Raw genomic sequence first — 18,627 nt, 5'->3', positions numbered from 1 at the left:
AGCCTATAATATAGTGCATCTCCCCCTGGTGGTCAGGTCTGGACTCCACAAGACCTGTGAAGGTGTCCTGTGGTATCTGACTATATATCTATAATACATATAATACACTATCAGCCTATAATATAGTGCAGCTCCACCTGGTGGTCAGGTCTGGACTCCACTAGACCTGTGATGGTGTCCTGTGGTATCTCCCTATATATCTATCTATATAGATCGCGTACGAGAGAAATCGCCGCCAGGAGACTTACGTTCAGGATACAGCCAGTATGGCTTATCCTGCTTCTGCACAACTCCCCAGCGACGTTAATTACTATTCCCCCTCCAGGTCCATGTGGATGGTGGGGAATGATGTAATTCGGCTTCCAGCAATTGCTGGCGGCCGAATTATAGTGTTTTATAAGTAACTTCAGCTCCGTCATCTGACGGCGCCGAAGTTACTCCCTGTGCGCTGCTATAGACGTGATTCCTATTACGGTCTATGGTGGCGCCGGCTGCGCCCAAATCTCCTGCGCTGAAATAGCAGTGCTCGATATACAGTAGATCTAAATATCTAACATATTGTGTCGGTGCCACTCAGTTCGGTGCAGGCCTGCCGCTAAACTCCCCAGAAGCGTAAAATACTTTCCCCCCTCTGGGTTGTTGGAAGGAGATGTAATTTGGGGTCTGGCAGCGGCCGGAGCTGCAAATTACCGCTAGCATAGCATTGCTGCTATGACGGCGCCCAGCTTCGGCCGTGCGCCGAAATAACCTGCTTTGATATATCTATAATACACTATCAGCCTATAATATAGTGCAGCTCCCCCTGGTGGTCAGGCCTGGACTCCACAAGACCTGTGATGGTTTCCTGTGGTATCTGACTATATATCTATAATACATATAATACACTATCAGCCTATAACATAGTGCAGCTCTCCCTGGTGGTCAGGCCTGGACTCCACAAGACCTGTGATGGTGTCCTGTGGTATCTGGCTATATATCTATAATACATATAATACACTATCAGTCTATAATATAGTGCAGCTCCCCCTGGTGGTCAGGCCTGGACTCCACAAGACCTGTGATGGTTCCCTGTGGTATCTGACTATATATCTATAATACATATAATACACTATCAGCCTATAATATAGTGCAGCTCCCCCTGGTGGTCAGGCCTGGACTCCACAAGACCTGTGAAGGTGTCCTGTGGTATCCTATAATATAAAGCCCCTGTGTCCCTGTGTGTGGGTGTCCATGCTTCCAGACCTGACAGTTTGCGGTTTGTGAACCTCATTGCATTGTGGGAAATAACAGCTTTTTCCAACTGCCAAGCAAGCAACATCTCCCTGTGTGCATATACTTTGGACAGGGGTAAGGGGCAGGGCTAGTGGGACGCATCTGTGCGTGCTGGGGAGGAAGGGGGTAGCGGTCATGGCCTAGCACCCGGTTTTTACTTGTATATCTATAATACATGTAATACACAGCCTATAATATAGTGCAGCTCCCCCTGGTGGTCAGGCCTGGACCCCACAAGACCTGTGATGGTGTCCTGTGGTATCTGACTATATATCTATAATACATATAATTCACTATCAGCCTGTAATATAGTGCAGCTCCCCCTGGTGGTCAGGCCTGGACTCCACAAGACCTGTGATGGTGTTCTGTGGTATCTGACTACAGTATACTGTATATCTATAATACACTATAGCCCAATCTACACGATACGATTCTTTGTACGATCCGATTAAATTCCACATGTCCGATCAGAATTCGATTTGATTCAATTCGATTTGCCATGGCAAAACAATGGCAAATAGAATTAAATCGAATTCCGATCGGACATGTCGGATTTAATCGAATCGTAAATAGAATCGTAATCGAATCGTACAAAGAATCGTATCGTGTAGATGGGGCTTATCAGCCAATATCATTTAAGTGTCAAGAGTTGCCCGTGTATTACTGTCCATGATTGGAATAATCTGCAGCATTGCAGTGAATGGAAGGATTGCGGAATAGCTGTGTGTTGGCGCTGCAGTCAGGAAGCGTTGCGAGGCTATAGCTGTGTGTTGGCGCTGCGGTCAGGAAGCGTTGCGAGGCTATAGCTGTGTGTTGGCGCTGCAGTCAGGAAGCGTTGCGAGGCTATAGCTGTGTGTTGGCGCTGCAGTCAGGAAGCGTTGCGAGGCTATAGCTGTGTGTTGGCGCTGCAGTCAGGAAGCGTTGCGAGGCTATAGCTGTGTGTTGGCGCTGCAGTCAGGAAGCGTTGCGAGGCTATAGCTGTGTGTTGGCGCTGCGATCAGGAAGCGTTGCGAGGCTATAGCTGTGTGTTGGAGCTGCGGTCAGGAAGCGTTGCGAGGCTATAGCTGTGTGTTGGCGCTGCAGTCAGGAAGCGTTGCGAGGCTATAGCTGTGTGTTGGCGCTGCAGTCAGGAAGCGTTGCGAGGCTATAGCTGTGTGTTGGCGCTGCAGTCAGGAAGCGTTGCGAGGCTATAGCTGTGTGTTGGCGCTGCAGTCAGGAAGCGTTGCGAGTCTATAGCTGTGTGTTGGCGCTGCGGTCAGGAAGCGTTGCGAGGCTATAGCTGTGTGTTGGCGCTGCGGTCAGGAAGCGTTGCGAGGCTATAGCTGTGTGTTGGCGCTGCGGTCAGGAAGCGTTGCGAGGCTATAGCTGTGTGTTGGCGCTGCGGTCAGGAAGCGTTGCGAGGCTATAGCTGTGTGTTGGCGCTGCAGTCAGGAAGCGTTACGAGGCTATAGCTGTGTGTTGGCGCTGCAGTCAGGAAGCGTTGCGAGGCTATAGCTGTGTGTTGGCGCTGCAGTCAGGAAGCGTTGCGAGGCTATAGCTGTGTGTTGGCGCTGCGGTCAGGAAGCGTTGCGAGGCTATAGCTGTGTGTTGGCGCTGCGGTCAGGAAGCGTTGCGAGGCTATAGCTGTGTGTTGGCACTGCGGTCAGGAAGCGTTGCGAGGCTATAGCTGTGTGTTGGCGCTGCAGTCAGGAAGCGTTGCGAGGCTATAGCTGTGTGTTGGCGCTGCGGTCAGGAAGCGTTGCGAGGCTATAGCTGTGTGTTGGCGCTGCAGTCAGGAAGCGTTGCGAGGCTATAGCTGTGTGTTGGCGCTGCAGTCAGGAAGCGTTGCGAGGCTATAGCTGTGTGTTGGCGCTGCAGTCAGGAAGCGTTGCGAGGCTATAGCTGTGTGTTGGCACTGCGGTCAGGAAGCGTTGCGAGGCTATAGCTGTGTGTTGGCGCTGCGGTCAGGAAGCGTTGCGAGGCTATAGCTGTGTGTTGGCGCTGCAGTCAGGAAGCGTTGCGAGGCTATAGCTGTGTGTTGGCGCTGCAGTCAGGAAGCGTTGCGAGGCTATAGCTGTGTGTTGGCGCTGCGGTCAGGAAGCGTTGCGAGGCTATAGCTGTGTGTTGGCGCTGCGGTCAGGAAGCGTTGCGAGGCTATAGCTGTGTGTTGGCGCTGCAGTCAGGAAGCGTTGCGAGGCTGTAGCTGTGTGTTGGCGCTGCGGTCAGGAAGCGTTGCGAGGCTATAGCTGTGTGTTGGCGCTGCAGTCAGGAAGCGTTGCGAGGCTATAGCTGTGTGTTGGCGCTGCAGTCAGGAAGCGTTGCGAGGCTATAGCTGTGTGTTGGCGCTGCGGTCAGGAAGCGTTGCGAGGCTATAGCTGTGTGTTGGCGCTGCGGTCAGGAAGCGTTGCGAGGCTATCAGCGCCAGAGATCGCTGATTTATTCGCACTTTCTCGCTTTCATCCTCCAGCTGCTTCCTCCTTGATGGCCTCGCCGCAGACAGAAGAATTCTTTGATCTGATTGCAAGCTCTCAGAGCCGGCGGCTGGACGACCAGCGAGCGAGCGTGGGGAGCCTCCCAGGCCTGCGCCTCACACAGAACAACATGGGGCACCTCAAGGTGGAGAGCGAGACGCAGGAGCCGGGCGATGAGTTCTTCAACATGCTCATGAAGTGTCAGGTAAGTGTCACCCCGACAAAATACCAACTCAGCAACCACAGGCTAATCTTACCGGCTCGCATGAAAATGTAATGCAAATTGTATGCAGTTTGGAATTAGGGCAGTTGAAGCTGCTGGGGGATAGCAGGATTTCTGAGAAAAGCACCCCCCATTCTTTTGGACACTTATATTTAAGAACTTCCGATGCAAAATAGTTCATTTGTTTTTTTAACTCCAGCCCCTCCCAGCCGTCTCAGTCATTCGCCGCAGCCCCGCTCCTCCTCGGGGTTCCCGCTGGCCAGCCGCAAGGATCACAGCGGGGTTGGCCCTTCTGTGCTTGCGCGAGCGCAGTATGCACTAGAAGACGTGTACGCGTGGGTACGAGTGCAGACACAGAAGAGCCAACCCCGCCGGTGGATCGCCATCATTGCGGCTGGCCAGTGGGGGCACCAAGGAGAACCGGAGCTGCGGCAAGTAATTGAGATGCCTGCGAGGGGCCCCAGGTCAGTAAAAAATAGATTAGCTATCTTACATCGTAAGTCCTTTAAATAACACCTGAAGTGAGAGGGATATGGAGGCTGCCATATTGATTTCCTGTTAAAGTGGACCTGAACACTTGCACAGGACAGAAGGAAAACAGAGACATGCACCCTGTATGTATTCAGAGAGTGGGATATCACCCACATAGGCTCGTCTCACCCATAAAAAAAATGTAATAATAGCGAACAAAAGTAAGAGCTGGTGTAAAAATATGCAATTTATTAGAAATATATTCATCTTGGTCAAAACCTGTAGACAGACAAACAACAACATACCCCCTCCCATAAAAACACAGCTGGAGCAAGCTAATCACTAAGGCAACTGCATAGAACTGGAGTGCACTCCTTTAAAGTCCAAATGCATGCATAGAGCTATTTCTTCAGGCCCAGAGTGAAAAACTTGTATCCAGATCAGCCCAGACAGGGTCAAAAAGACTACTGCACATCAGACCGTGTGTATAAATATTGCCAATACACGCCTCTACATAGATATGTATACGCTTCTCATTACAGACACATGTGTCTAACCTCAACCCCCATAGGTAGCAAGCCAGGTTTGCACTCATAGTAGTGGGCTGCTGCTGGACTCCTAAACCGCACTGTCACTGACAGGCTTCACCATCTCACAGCACCATCACAGCCTTGTCATCGAAACGATCGTGCGCCGCACTGGCCACGGTCAAAGGGGGAGGAAGAGAAGCGGAGACAAGGGTGATGGATCCAGGACCCACTTCCGGGTAGTGCGGTGTGTCACGTAACGCGTTTCGTCACGGCCCACATGACTTCTTCAGACGTGTGCGGTCGTGCAAGTGGTGCCGCATGGGGTGCCAGCCGGGTCTTTACCTCCTTGCACTAAAGCAAGGAGGCGACGCAATATCAGCGGGGGGGGGGGGGGGGGTTGCAGTAGACACACAGGACAGACTGAGGGGGGGATTCTGGACACCAGAGTCCTCCAGCAGCCAAGGCTGAGACACCAAAATGCGCCCCTCCATCCCTCCCACCCCAGCCGTCACACACTGATTGCTATTAGATGCATCCCCTTTTCTTATTTCTCTCTGCTTCAAACACAATAGGGGAATGATAGCTGAGTGAGTTGTGTGCCCCCTCCTACACTGCGCCCTGAGGCTGGAGCCTCTCTCGCCTCTGCCTTGGCCCAGCCCTGGTGGGGGTGGGTGAAGAGGTGACAGTGGGCGGGGGGAGGGGGAGGTGGCACAGTGGGGGGCAGAGGTGACACAGTGGGGGGGGGGAAAGGCAACACAATGGGTGGGGGCAGGGGGTGACAGTGTGGGGGGGGGGACACTAAACTTGCACTCCGATCCAGCAGGGTGGCAGAAATCAGACTTGTGAGAGGTAGATGGAGATTTTCGGGGGTCCGGCCATCTCGCAGCTCACATACGAGAGATCTTGGTTTTGCCGCTCAGCGACCTGCGTGACAATATGGATGACAGCGCACTCTGCGGTGACACAGATTCCCCATTGTTCCTCCCATTGTCAGGGATCTGGTGATTACACTGCAGCAGCAGATTACAGGGGCTCTCTGTGTAACCCTTTCATTATCCCCCCCGGGATTATCATTTGCCTGCCAGTATCTGTCTACAAGCACTACACACAGTGTTATTAGACAGGTCCTCATTATCGCGCTCCAACGCAGTGACTCACTAATTCCACTCCGTCAACTTAAAACACAAAAAAAATCTACTTTGACACCGTCACTCCCGACCTTCTCTTGTATTCTGTGTCGCAGGTCAGGTGACCTCAGTGTTTTAGGAATACAGATTCTACCTTAAAGAGGCCCTGTAGTGACCAGGGGCGTAACAATAGACCCTGCAAGGAATGCAACCACAGGGGGGCCCAGAAGCTGCAGAGGGCCCCATAGAGGGAGAAGTTTCTTTTCTGTGACCTGAGCGACTGACAACTAAGGGCAACGGAGAGAAAAAAACGTTATGCTTTCTGTGCAGTTTTTCTAATGACTGCATCTGCTCAGTCACTGATGCGGAATCATACAAAGTTTTCAAAGTGCTGCAAACAAAGATTTGTAGACAGTTCCTATTCAGTGTGCCGCAGGCTCTTGTGTACAACACCCAGCCCCCAACCTCTCTACCCCTCCCCAAGTGCTGTGTACTGTAGTGATGCTGGAGGAGTCTGCAGAGCCCCGCCCCCAACCTCTCTACCCCTCCCCAAGTGCTGTGTACTGTAGTGATGCTGGAGGAGTCTGCAGAGCCCCGCCCCCAACCTCTCTACCCCTCCCCAAGTGCTGTGTACTGTAGTGATGCTGGAGGAGTCTGCAGAGCCCCGCCCCCAGCCTCTCTACCCCTCCCCAAGTGCTGTGTACTGTAGTGATGCTGGAGGAGTCTGCAGAGCCCCGCCCCCAGCCTCTCTACCCCTCCCCAAGTGCTGTGTACTGTAGTGATGCTGGAGGAGTCTGCAGAGCCCCGCCCCCAACCTCTCTACCCCTCCCCAAGTGCTGTGTACTGTAGTGATGCTGGAGGAGTCTGCAGAGCCCCGCCCCCAGCCTCTCTACCCCTCCCCAAGTGCTGTGTACTGTAGTGATGCTGGAGGAGTCTGCAGAGCCCCGCCCCCAGCTTCTCTACCCCTCCCCAAGTGCTGTGTACTGTAGTGATGCTGGAGGAGTCTGCAGAGCCCCGCCCCCAACCTCTCTACCCCTCCCCAAGTGCTGTGTACTGTAGTGATGCTGGAGGAGTCTGCAAAGTCCCGCCCCCAGCCTCTCTACCCCTCCTCAAGTGCTGTGTACTGTAGTGATGCTGGAGTAGTCTGCAGAGCCCCGCCCCCAGCCTCTCTACCCCTCCCCAAGTGCTGTGTACTGTAGTGATGCTGGAGGAGTCTGCAGAGCCCCGCCCCCAACCTCTCTACCCCTCCCCAAGTGCTGTGTACTGTGGTGATGCTGGAGGAGTCTGCAGAGCCCCGCCCCCAGCCTCTCTACCCCTCCCCAAGTGCTGTGTACTGTAGTGATGCTGGAGTAGTCTGCAGAGCCCCGCCCCCAGCCTCTCTACCCCTCCCCAAGTGCTGTGTACTGTAGTGATGCTGGAGGAGTCTGCAGAGCCCCGCCCCCAGCCTCTCTACCCCTCCCCAAGTGCTGTGTACTGTAGTGATGCTGGAGTAGTCTGCAGAGCCCCGCCCCCAGCCTCTCTACCCCTCCCCAAGTGCTGTGCACTGTAGTGATGCTGGAGGAGTCTGCAGAGCCCCGCCCCCAGCCTCTCTACCCCTCCCCAAGTGCTGTGTACTGTAGTGATGCTGGAGGAGTCTGCAGAGCCCCGCCCCCAGCCTCTCCACCTCTCCCCAAGTGCTGTGTACTGTAGTGATGCTGGAGGAGTCTGCAGATCCCCGCCCCCAGTCTCTCCACCCCTCCCCAAGTGCTGTGTACTGTGGTGATGCTGGAGGAGTCTGCAGAGCCAGTTCTGCTCTATCAGAGATGGACAGAGTGAGTGTAATAAGCTGAGGCTGGGAGCACGCTCGTCCGTTGGGTTTCTGTATGTGTTTTCTGCATGTGTGCAAACATGCACGTTCTATCACAGAAGCTAATGTAATTGATAGAGAAATGCATGTAGTGCTTCACTGCTGTCTGTTCTTATCTGCATGGGGAAAACACATTGCAGTGTGCACTAGCCAACTGACTAACATTGGTTCTCAGTTAACCTGTGCAGAAAGCGGGGGGGGGGGGGGGGGCAATGATTTCTAGTTTACGCCCCCGGTAGTGGAATACAGTAGAATGCAGTAAGTTATTCAGTATGGCTACTTTTACACAAATTATTTTGGTTTTAGCATCAGAAACGCTTTCTATATCTTTATATTGGTATGTAGCCCCGCCCTCCCAGTGATGTCACAGCCTAGGCTGTTTAGTTATGTGGAATTCTCCTCCCAGAGGATTCTGGGAGAGCAGTTATATTTTTACTGGCTTCAGAACTCTAAATAAACAAGGATTCTGCAGTTATCACCTGACAGCAGTAAAGATGTCACCACCAGTGATAAATGTTAGAATGTAAATCAGGGAGAGGAAAGATTTCACAATGAGGGAACAATGACTAAATAATCTATAAGGCCTGGTGCACACCAAAAACCGCTAGCAGATCCACAAAATGCTAGCAGATTTTGAAACGCTTTTTCTTCTTTTTCTGTAGCGTTTCAGCTAGCGTTTTGCGGTTTTGGGAAGCGTTTTTGGTGTATCATATTTGATATATTGTTACAGTAAAGCTGTTACTGAACAGCTACTGTAACAAAAACGCCTGCAAAACCGCTCTGATCTAGCGTTTTTCAGAGCGGTTTGCATTTTTCCTATAGTTTACATTGAGGCAGAAACGCCTCCGCAATCCAAAATCTGCAGCAGCCCGGGAGTATGCGTTTCTGCAAAACGCCTGCCGCTCTGGTGTGCACCAGCCCAGTTAAATACATTACCCAAGCGTTTCCACATCCGCAAGCGGATTGCAAAACGCAGCCAAACCGCTCTGGTGTGCACTAGGCCTAAGTTAATATTGTCAAAAAAAAAAAAAAAAAAGCAATTTTACTCATTAAATTATTTTTACTGCATTTCCTCTTTAAAGTGAACCAGTGATGAAGCACCCTCATGTATTTACCATATATATCAGTGGGAACATTAGAGAAAACACCTACCCTGCTCTCTGCTTCATTCTTCTCTGCTCAGCCTGCTTGTCATCAGCCCTGATAAAATCCCCCACTGAGCATTCATCTGGCTTTGCTCAGGAATCATTATAGCTGAGTCATTATAGCAGAGCCAGAAGGGGGCAGGCTTGGGCTTGAAAAGACATCAGAGAAGACAGACTCTGCTATAATGGTTCCTGAGCAAAGCCAGACTGAATGCTCAGTCAGGGATTTTATCAGGGCTGATAACGAGCAGGCTGAGCAGTGAAGGATGAAACAGAGAGCAGGGTAGGTGTTTTTTCTAATGTTCCCACTGATATATATGGTGAAATACATGAGGGTGCTTCGTCTCTGGTTCACTTTAAGGCCTGACAGACATATGACATAATGAGTGCTTTAGTGCCCAATGCAGGTGTTTCTCCCCAGGCTCTTTTAGCTGAGTGCTCCACCTGGCTAATTTTAAGGAGCACCCGGCTGTCATCGGCTCGCCTCCTCATCCTCCTCCTATGCTGTAAGCTGAGTTTTGCCAGCCTTCCCCTGGTTGCGCCCCACCCGGGTACTTTTTCATTACACCCAGAGAAAAAAAAATTCTGGGTAGAACACTGCAATGCAAGTTTATGTTCATTTTGGGTTTGGGAACAAAGAGAGATTACAATGCAGTTGAGTTAGTTGGGGGGTACACAGGTTAGGTGGGGAGAGGAGGAAGCAGATATTAAAAAAAAAAATGTGAGTTCTGGAAAGGCAAATATACAGGATCTTCTCAAAAAAATAGCATACTGTGATAAAGTTCATTATTTTCTGTAATGTACTGATAAACACTAGACTTTCATATATTTTAGATTCAAATACACACAACTGAAGTAGTTTAAGCCTTTTATTGTTTTAATATTGATGATTTTGGCATACAGCTCATGAAAACCCAAATTTCCTATCTCAAAAAATTAGCATATTTCATCCGACCAATAAAAGAAAAGTGTTTTCAAAACAAAAAAAGTCAACCTTCAAATAATTATGTTCAGTTATGCACTCAATACTTGGTCGGGAATCCTTTTGCAGAAATGACTGCTTCAATGCGGCGTGGCATGGAGGCAATCAGCCTGTGGCACTGCTCAGGTGTTATGGAGGCCCAGGATCCTTCGATAGCGGCCTTAATCCAGAGTGTTGGGTCTTGCGTCTCTCAACTTTCTCTTCACAATATCCCACAGATTCTCTATGGGGTTCAGGTCAGGAGAGTTGGCAGGCCAAATGAGCACAGTAATACCATGGTCAGTAAACCATTTACCAGTGGTTTTGGCACTGTGAGCAGGTGCCAGGTCGTGCTGAAAAATGAAACCTTCATCTCCATAAAGCTTTTCAGCAGATGGAAGCATGAAGTGCTCCAAAATCTCCTGATAGCTAGCTGCATTGACTCTGCCCTTGATAAAACACAGTGGACCAACACCAGCAGCTGACATGGCACCCCAGACCATCACTGACTGTGGGTACTTGACACTGGACTTCAGGCATTTTGGCATTTCCATCTCCCCAGTCTTCCTCCAGACTCTGGCACCTTGATTTCCGAATGACATGTAAAAGTTTCTTTCATCCGAAAAAAGTACTTTGGACCACTGAGCAACAGTCCAGTGCTGCTTCTCTGTAGCCCAGGGCAGGCGCTTCTGCCGCTGTTTCTGGTTCACAAGTGGGTTCATGCTTCCATCTGCTGAAAAACTTTATGGAGATGAAGATTTCATTTTTCAGCACGACCTGGCACCTGCTCACAGTGCCAAAACCACTGGTAAATGGTTTACTGACCGTGGTACTACTGTGCTCAATTGGCCTGCCAACTCTCCTGACCTGAACCCCATAGAGAATCTGTGGGATATTGTGAAGAGAAAGTTGAGAGACGCAAGACCCAACACTCTGGATGAGCTTAAGGCCGATATCGAAGCATCCTGGGCCTCCATAACACCTGAGCAGTGCCACAGGCTGATTGCCTCCATGCCACGCCGCATTGAAGCAGTCATTTCTGCAAAAGGAATCCCGACCAAGTATAGAGTGCATAACTGAACATAATTATTTGAAGGTTGGCTTTTTTTGTTTTGAAAACACTTTTCTTTTATTGGTCAGATGAAATATGCTAATTTTTTGAGATAGGAAATTTGGGTTTTCATGAGCTGTATGCCAAAATCATCAATATTAAAACAATAAAAGGCTTGGAACTACTTCAGTTGTGTGTAATGAATCTAAAATATATGAAAGTCTAATGTTTATCAGTACATTACAGAAAATAATGAACTTTATCACAGTATGCTAATTTTTTGAGAAGATCCTGTATAACAAATCCTACATTTTTGGCTTAATATCTATTTCATGCGAGTTCATGCCAATGTTTACATTCCCTTCCTTTCTCCTAGTCTTCCCGAATAGACGACCAAAGATGTGCCCCACCAGACTCCATGCCCCGGGGTCCCACCATGCCCGATGAGGACTTCTTCAGCCTCATTCAGAGGGTCCAGGCCAAGAGGATGGATGAACAAAGAGTGGACCTCCCTTCCAATCAGGAGGACAGTGAACACCACGATAATCAGAGGAGACCCAGCAACAGCTAAGCGCCAGCTCTTCTGTCCGGAGAGACACCCGGCCCTTCTGAAGACAACAGTTTCATCTCTGTGTCGTACCTGGAAGCCGAGGACACGCCTATTACTGTTAGAATTTAATGTACCTGCGTAGCCGAGGCCTAGCCGTCCAACAGGGAGCGTTCATCCTATGTAATGTGACACACCCAAGTCTCTTAAGCCGATTAGTGACAAAATGGACGTCTGGGGTTTTCTTTTAATAAGACGCTTTTTTAGCCTATTTAAGTAAAAAAGAAAAAAATTTCTATGAGCTGCAGTTTTCAGAAGGATGATAGTCTTGAGGAGATGATTATTTACAAGTCGAGGCAATGAGAACTTGCAAGAAGTTACACTGAGCTCTGGAGAGGAGTTACGCCAAGTTCTACATAAGTTGCAAGGAGTTCTTGGGAGGTGTTACACCAAATTCTTCCGAGAACCTATGAGGATTTCTTACAATGGGTTTATGAAAGGAGTTGAGCTCTTGCTATGAGATCTACAAAAGAGTTCATTTGAGTCCTTCAAGTTTCCTGCGAGGTCTTGCAATGTGTTTTAGTGAGTTTTTGAGAGGATTCTTGTTGAGTACTTGCAAAGACTTGTGATGACCTCTTGGAGTACATCTTTAAGAGATGTCTCATTGAGTTCTTGTGAGGACTCGCGATGAGTTCTTGGAGTGGGTTTTTAAAAGGTGTCTTGAGTACTTGCGATGAGTTCTTGGGGTTCGTTTTTGCAAGGTGTTTTGTTTAGTTCTTGCGAGGACTTGTGGTGAGTTCTTGGAGAGAGGTTTTGAGAGGAGTCCTGTCATGAGTTCTTAGGGTTCGTTTTTGCAAGGTATTTTGTTCAGTTCTTGCGAGGACTTGGTATGAGTTCTAGGAGGGGTTTTTGAGAGGAGTCTTGTTGAGGACTTGTGATGAGTTCTTTTAATTAGTTTTTGGGAGGGGTTTTGTTCAGTTCTTGCAAAGACATGGTATGAGTTTGTAGAAAAATGATTTGAGGGGGTCTTGTTCAGTTATTGAGAGGACTTGTGATCAGTTCTTGGAGAGAGGATTTGAGAGGATTCTTGTTCAGTTTTTAAGAGTTAGGTCAGAACAGCTGGAATCACGGGACCAAACAACAGAGGCCTTACTCACTGAACGGCAATAAGTCCATTTTCTATGCTGGTTTTTCCACGTTCTTTTTGGATTTTCAAGACCCTTCTGCACCCCAAACTTTCTGCACAATGACAGAGCTTGAATGATCTAGAATGGGCCCGAACAGGTTATTTTTTGAGGAGCCACAATGCCCAACAACGTCAGTCTTTGTCTGAGGCCTTCAGCTTTCTCCCAAGCCTTAGCCTAAAGTACCACGGGGCTTTTTTAAATTTTGGATCGTGTTGGGGAGTCAGAATTGTTTTTACTGCTGCCTGCATCTCCTTACTGGGGTGATTTATCAGCTCTTGTGCTGGTGGCCCCTGAGGCTCCTCTGTGACCCCATATTATGCTAAAAGGGACACAGACAGCAATAAAAACCATAGAGATTGTATCCCTTCCTCCACAAATATCCAAAGTTGAAATAAACGTTTCGGGTGGAGTTGAATTCTGAGAAGAAACTCTAGGCAACCAATCAATGCAAGGGGCTTCAGAGCAGTTAAAGCTGGCCCCTGATTGGTTGGGATGTACAGGTTGGTTAGGCGTTGCTATGATGGATTCCTGGACCGAAGCTCGTCCCCTAACCACAACCATCATGAATCTCACTCCCACTGCTGCAGAATGTGGGAGGAGCTGGGGACAGAGGGGCAGGAATGTGATCAATCAATACAGCCCATATGGGGGGAGGGATACAACAGTTTCCGGGTGTCTTGTCAGATAGAAGAGACCGAATAAACAGGGGAATCCCCATCCAGTGGCCAGGGACCTGTCAGTAAATCAGGGCTTCTGCTTTAAAAAAAGAGAAAAAAGTGACAGCAAACGTGATTGAGCAAACCCAGGTTTAGTAAATCTTGTGAGTGGTATGGGTCATATCAGATCACTGCGGTGAGAATTGGTGGCAGTTTGATAGTACCTCTGCAGTGCATACATTGCGTCATAAACAGAAGACCATAGATGGTCAACAAGATGCGAATACCTCCTTGCATGCAAATTGTATGCGTCCTGCAACGAGTCCAGTCACAATCAGTTCATTTGAGTGGTCTCTTTCAAAGCTGCATAAAATGATCATGACATTTGCATCAACTCAGAAATATTAGCATCTCACCGACCATCTCTAATGTTATCCTGCTGCCATTACATCAATGATTCCGGAGGAAGCAGAACGTCCATATTTTCATGGTAATGGCCCCTTTAAGAATGACACCAGCAAACCTCCACCTTAAGGTGCCCATTAGTGGAACAATTTTCTCCACAGATACGATTATTTGATCAGAATTGCCGGATCATTAGTCACCAGAAGGTGATTATCGATTGTTCCCATAAACGGGAAGATTTGGGAACGTTCTCTCTTCAGATACGATCGTAAAATCCAGCATTCCGATTGATAAAATTCTGTATTCCAACCGACCATAGAAGTTTTCTATACAATTCGATCGTAAAAAAAACTGATCAGATGACCTCATCTGAGGGAAACATGGAAGCGATAATGAGCAGCACGATGTGATTGCGTATGTAGGCGGAGCAACGTTTTGTATGACGGCGGGAGAGACGTGGCGTTAGGCCTGGCCAGGAGAGAAAGGGTTAACAGGTCCAGCAATAATACACAGGACACAGCGGGGAGTTAGGGGGAGGTGCTGACCTAGATTCCGCCATGCAGTGAATGAGGCCTCGCCGCTGCCAGCAGCCACAAGATGCCCCCTACTGGCACGCCGCGCACAGATGGCAGACAAAGGGATATTGTGACTGCCGGCACAAGTTATAGAAAAAGCTTCTTCCTGGCGGGGTCAGTTGTTGCTATGGTGACTCAGCAGCCGTGGTTACCGAGCGTGAGGAGTAAATGACTAAATGAAACGTTTCCTGTGCAAACACAGATCTCAGTCAGGTTTTTATTGCCGGATGAATGTGGAGGAACGACTCCGCCCAACATTCACAGGAAACAGTTCAGGCGGAGTTCAGTACATGACCGCATAACATGAACCCGGGCCCCACCGCCGTGTGTTCAGCAGTGTTCTAGAATCGCGGCAAATCCAAAAGCGCCAGGGTAATGAAAGTCAATGGAGGTGACCCTACAGCAGCGATCGCGGTCTCCCAAAATCGCATTTGCAGATTCTGCAACAGTTTTGGAGCGGTTGCGCTTCAATATAGGATCGCAAAATAATCGCTTTTCGACTGCCATACAAAAGTGATTTTGCAGTGTTTTTACTACTCAGAACCGCTTGCTGTACCCATAAAGCTTTGCTCTAGTGAAAATCGCAAATCTCTATACAAATCACGAGCTCAAAATTCAAAAATGCTTTAAAATCGGCAGAAATTGTTCCGGAAAACGCTGAAAAAAATGCTACAAAAGCGCTTAAGCGATTGAGATTTCTAGCGGGCCCCTGGCCTAAGTCTTTCTCAAAACTAAAGGTATTTGCAAGCAATCACTTCCACGTGTCCAAAAAGCAAGACCCACAATGCACCGGTACAGGACAGCGGGTGACACCATGCAGATCATTGCTTTATATTCTCATAGATCTGGCGGACGTCTACAGCTGGGAATCTGAAGCGAGAATTATATAAAGGTTGCAATTGTTTTATTTCCTTTTAAACAATACCAGTTGCCTGGAAGCCCTGCTGATCTCTTTGGCTGCAGTAGTGTCTGAAAAACACCAGAAACAAGCTTGCAGCTAATCTAGTCACACTTCAGTCAGAGCACCTGATCTGCTGCATGCTTGTTCAGGGTCCATGGCTGAATGTATTAAAGGCAGAAGATCAGCAGGACAGCCAGGCAACTGGTATTGCTTAAAAGGAAATAGATATGGCAGCCTCCACATACCTCTCACTTCAGATTCCATTTAAAGAGCTCTAGAGCTTTCTGGACACGTAGATTTGATGACCTGCAAATGTCTTCGGCTTCATACTCTCCTGTGAGCAGAATCTGCCATTAATCTATAAATCAAACCTCCCGTGCGTTCAGCAGGTCCTTCTGATTGCCGGGCCGAACGCCAGTTCTTGGCCCAGCAACGCTGAACAGATTCGCACATTCAGCTTCCATTCTAGGCTTCTCACACATTGGGGGTGACATGTTCCAGCCAGCAGTCTTAAAGGGCCCTTTTCCACTAGCAATCGCAATCACAAATCACAAACGCCAGCGATTGCGATTTTTCATTAATTCTGTTATGCGATTGCGATTTGTGATTTTCATTTGCATTGCATTATCATTGTAAAAATCACTCCAGCAAGCGATTGCGATTTGCGATTAGCGATTTCCAAATCGAATCACTGTAGTGGAAAATACTTCTCATGATTTCTATGATAAAGTAACAACTCTAGCGATTTAAAAATCACTAGCGATTTGCGATTTTGCGATTCAGCAATCACAATCGCTCTAGTGGAAAAGGGCCCAAGAGGCACTACAGTGAAAAACTGTAAAATGTAAAAGAGAAATGTAAAATGTGAAGAGATGGACTAGTCCAAAACCTGTCACTTCTGTCAGATTTTTATTACCTACTGTAAGTGACAGCAACATAGGAGAAATGTAATTTATGGCTCATTTTACTCTGGAAAAAAATTTACTTCTTAATTGTATATGTTTGCACATATTTTAAATTTTACAGTTTTTCGCTGTAGTGCCCCTTTAAGGTGGCCATACCTCATGCGACTTGGCGGATGATTGACCATCCGATTCGATGGGCCACACAAAAATCGTATTACTATGTGGTTTGCACTGCAATTTTATTTGTGTTTTAAAATCGCACAGCTAGTTCTTCCGGCCTACTGTTTGCGATTTGCATGCACGTGCTTTCTTATAGGAAATCAAAAACGCACACTATTCGCTTGTGTTTTTGAGGGAAAAAAAGGGAAATCATTTAATTTTTTCACTCACTGAAGATGAATATTTATTAAAAAACGCAAAATGGAAATGCATGAAAAACGCAAACGCATTGAAAATAAAAACCGCAGTAATGCACATGCCATAAAAGTCAGGGTTTTCTGCACAGACAAGTGTGCTGCCAGCCTAAGAAAATACTGATGGAAGTACCAGGAGGAAGACTCCCACTGTCAGGAGGAAATCCCTCCCCTTAGACCTTTTAAGCCTTCTCATTGGTCAATTAATGCAATGAATGGCTTAACTCCCTGAAATGCTGATCTGCAGTGTCTATATAACCAGAGAACCCTCCTTATGGGCGAGATACTGGCATCTCGGTCACCATAGCGACAGAGGGCAAGGGTCGATAATTGTAATCATTTGGACCGGCAACTTGTGGCTCTCCTACCTGGGAGGAACTAAAAGTACCAGCATGCTTCAACAAGTGGTGGGCACGCTGGTACTTGTAGTTTTACCTAGCTCTCCCTTCCCCATTGTAGCAGTTAGGGCATAGGAACTTGGCGAGCCTTCGCAGGGTGGAGCCTGCGCAGGGTGGAGCCTGTGCCGGGCGGAGCCTGCAGAGGGAGGAGTTTCCATATTGTGCACAGTGCGTGTAGCGACAGGACAGGAACTCAGAATTTCTACCTATTTATTGTATTTCTAGAGATAATTTGTACATTTCTAACAGTATTTTTGGTTCCTAAAAGTTCTTTTCTTAGCCTTTTAACTGGTACATTTTAGGTTGAATTGAATATAGATTTGTATAAATCTCCGTTCTATATTGTTGTTATTATTATTATTACAGTACTGAGATGCCACTATTGGTTACAGGCGGATAATCCTGTGCAGCCACAGACTGGGACTATAGGATAAATCTATGGATTAACTAATTCCCTGCATATCACGGCTGACATGGTGGTGTTGTGACATTTAAATTTAATGTTTAGAGATTTTAAAGGGCCTATCCGTGTGGGGTATAACTCCACCTACATGATGTATGACTCCGCCCAAATAGTGTATAACTCCGCCTACATGATGTATAGCTCTGCCCATATGTTGTATAACTCCGCCTACATGATGTATGACTCCGCCCATATGTGGATAACTCCTCTTATGGCAATCCAGAGATGATGGATGGTCATACAGAATCTGGGAATTATATAAAAATGTGTAAGTGGAAAGCATAGTTCTCCCATCTCCCCAGCTCTTAACTGACTCCACTCACCTCATCATACTCACCTCTCCTCAGCTCCTAACTGACTCCAGCCCTCTCACCATACTCACCTCTCCTCAGCTCCTTACTGACTCCAGTCCTCTCACCATACTCACCTCTCCTCAGCTTCTAACTGACTCCAGCCCTCTCACCATACTCACCTCTCCTCAGCTCCTAACTGACTCCAGCCCTCTCACCATACTCACCTCTCCTCAGCTCCTAACTGACTCCAGCCCTCTCACCATACTCACCTCTCCTCAGCTCCTAACTGACTCCAGCCCTCTCACCATACTCACCTCTCCTCAGCTCCTAACTGACTCCAGCCCTCTCACCATACTCACCTCTCCTCAGCTCCTAACTGACTCCAGTCCTCTCATCATACTCACCTCTCCTCAGCTCCTAACTGACCCCAGTCCCCTCATCATACTCACCTCTCCCCAGCTCCTAACTGACTCCAGTCCTCTCACCATACTCACCTCTCCCCAGCTCCTAACTGACTCCAGTCCCCTCATCATACTCACCTCTCCTCAGCTCCTAACTGACTCCAGCCCTCTCACCATACTCACCTCTCCTCAGCTCCTAACTGACTCCAGCCCTCTCACCATACTCACCTCTCCTCAGCTCCTAACTGACTCCAGCCCTCTCACCATACTCACCTCTCCTCAGCTCCTAACTGACTCCAGTCCTCTCACCATACTCACCTCTCCTCAGCTTCTAACTGACTCCAGCCCTCTCACCATACTCACCTCTCCTCAGCTCCTAACTGACTCCAGCCCTCTCACCATACTCA

At 48.3% G+C, this 18,627-nt stretch overlaps 1 protein-coding gene across 7 annotated transcripts in view; it reads left to right on the top strand.

Annotated features, from left to right (window-relative positions):
- GPSM1 (G protein signaling modulator 1) overlaps positions 1-11,919 on the top strand; it is a 324,213-nt gene extending 312,294 nt beyond the window's left edge. For all 7 annotated transcript variants that reach the window (XM_068249096.1, XM_068249099.1, XM_068249094.1 and 4 more), the window contains 2 exons: positions 3,719-3,927; positions 11,453-11,919. In XM_068249096.1, coding sequence (XP_068105197.1) covers positions 3,719-3,927; positions 11,453-11,647 — 404 coding nt within the window. In that variant the 3' untranslated portion in view covers positions 11,648-11,919. The remainder of the gene's footprint in view (positions 1-3,718; positions 3,928-11,452) is intronic.
- The last annotated feature ends 6,708 nt before the right edge of the window (positions 11,920-18,627 follow it).

The sequence above is a fragment of the Hyperolius riggenbachi genome, chromosome 8 (assembly GCF_040937935.1).
Source record: "Hyperolius riggenbachi isolate aHypRig1 chromosome 8, aHypRig1.pri, whole genome shotgun sequence".
NCBI classification, from domain to species: domain Eukaryota; kingdom Metazoa; phylum Chordata; class Amphibia; order Anura; family Hyperoliidae; genus Hyperolius; species Hyperolius riggenbachi.
The sequence above is the reverse complement of the archived record's forward strand: the minus strand, read 5'-3'. Positions and strand labels throughout refer to the sequence as shown.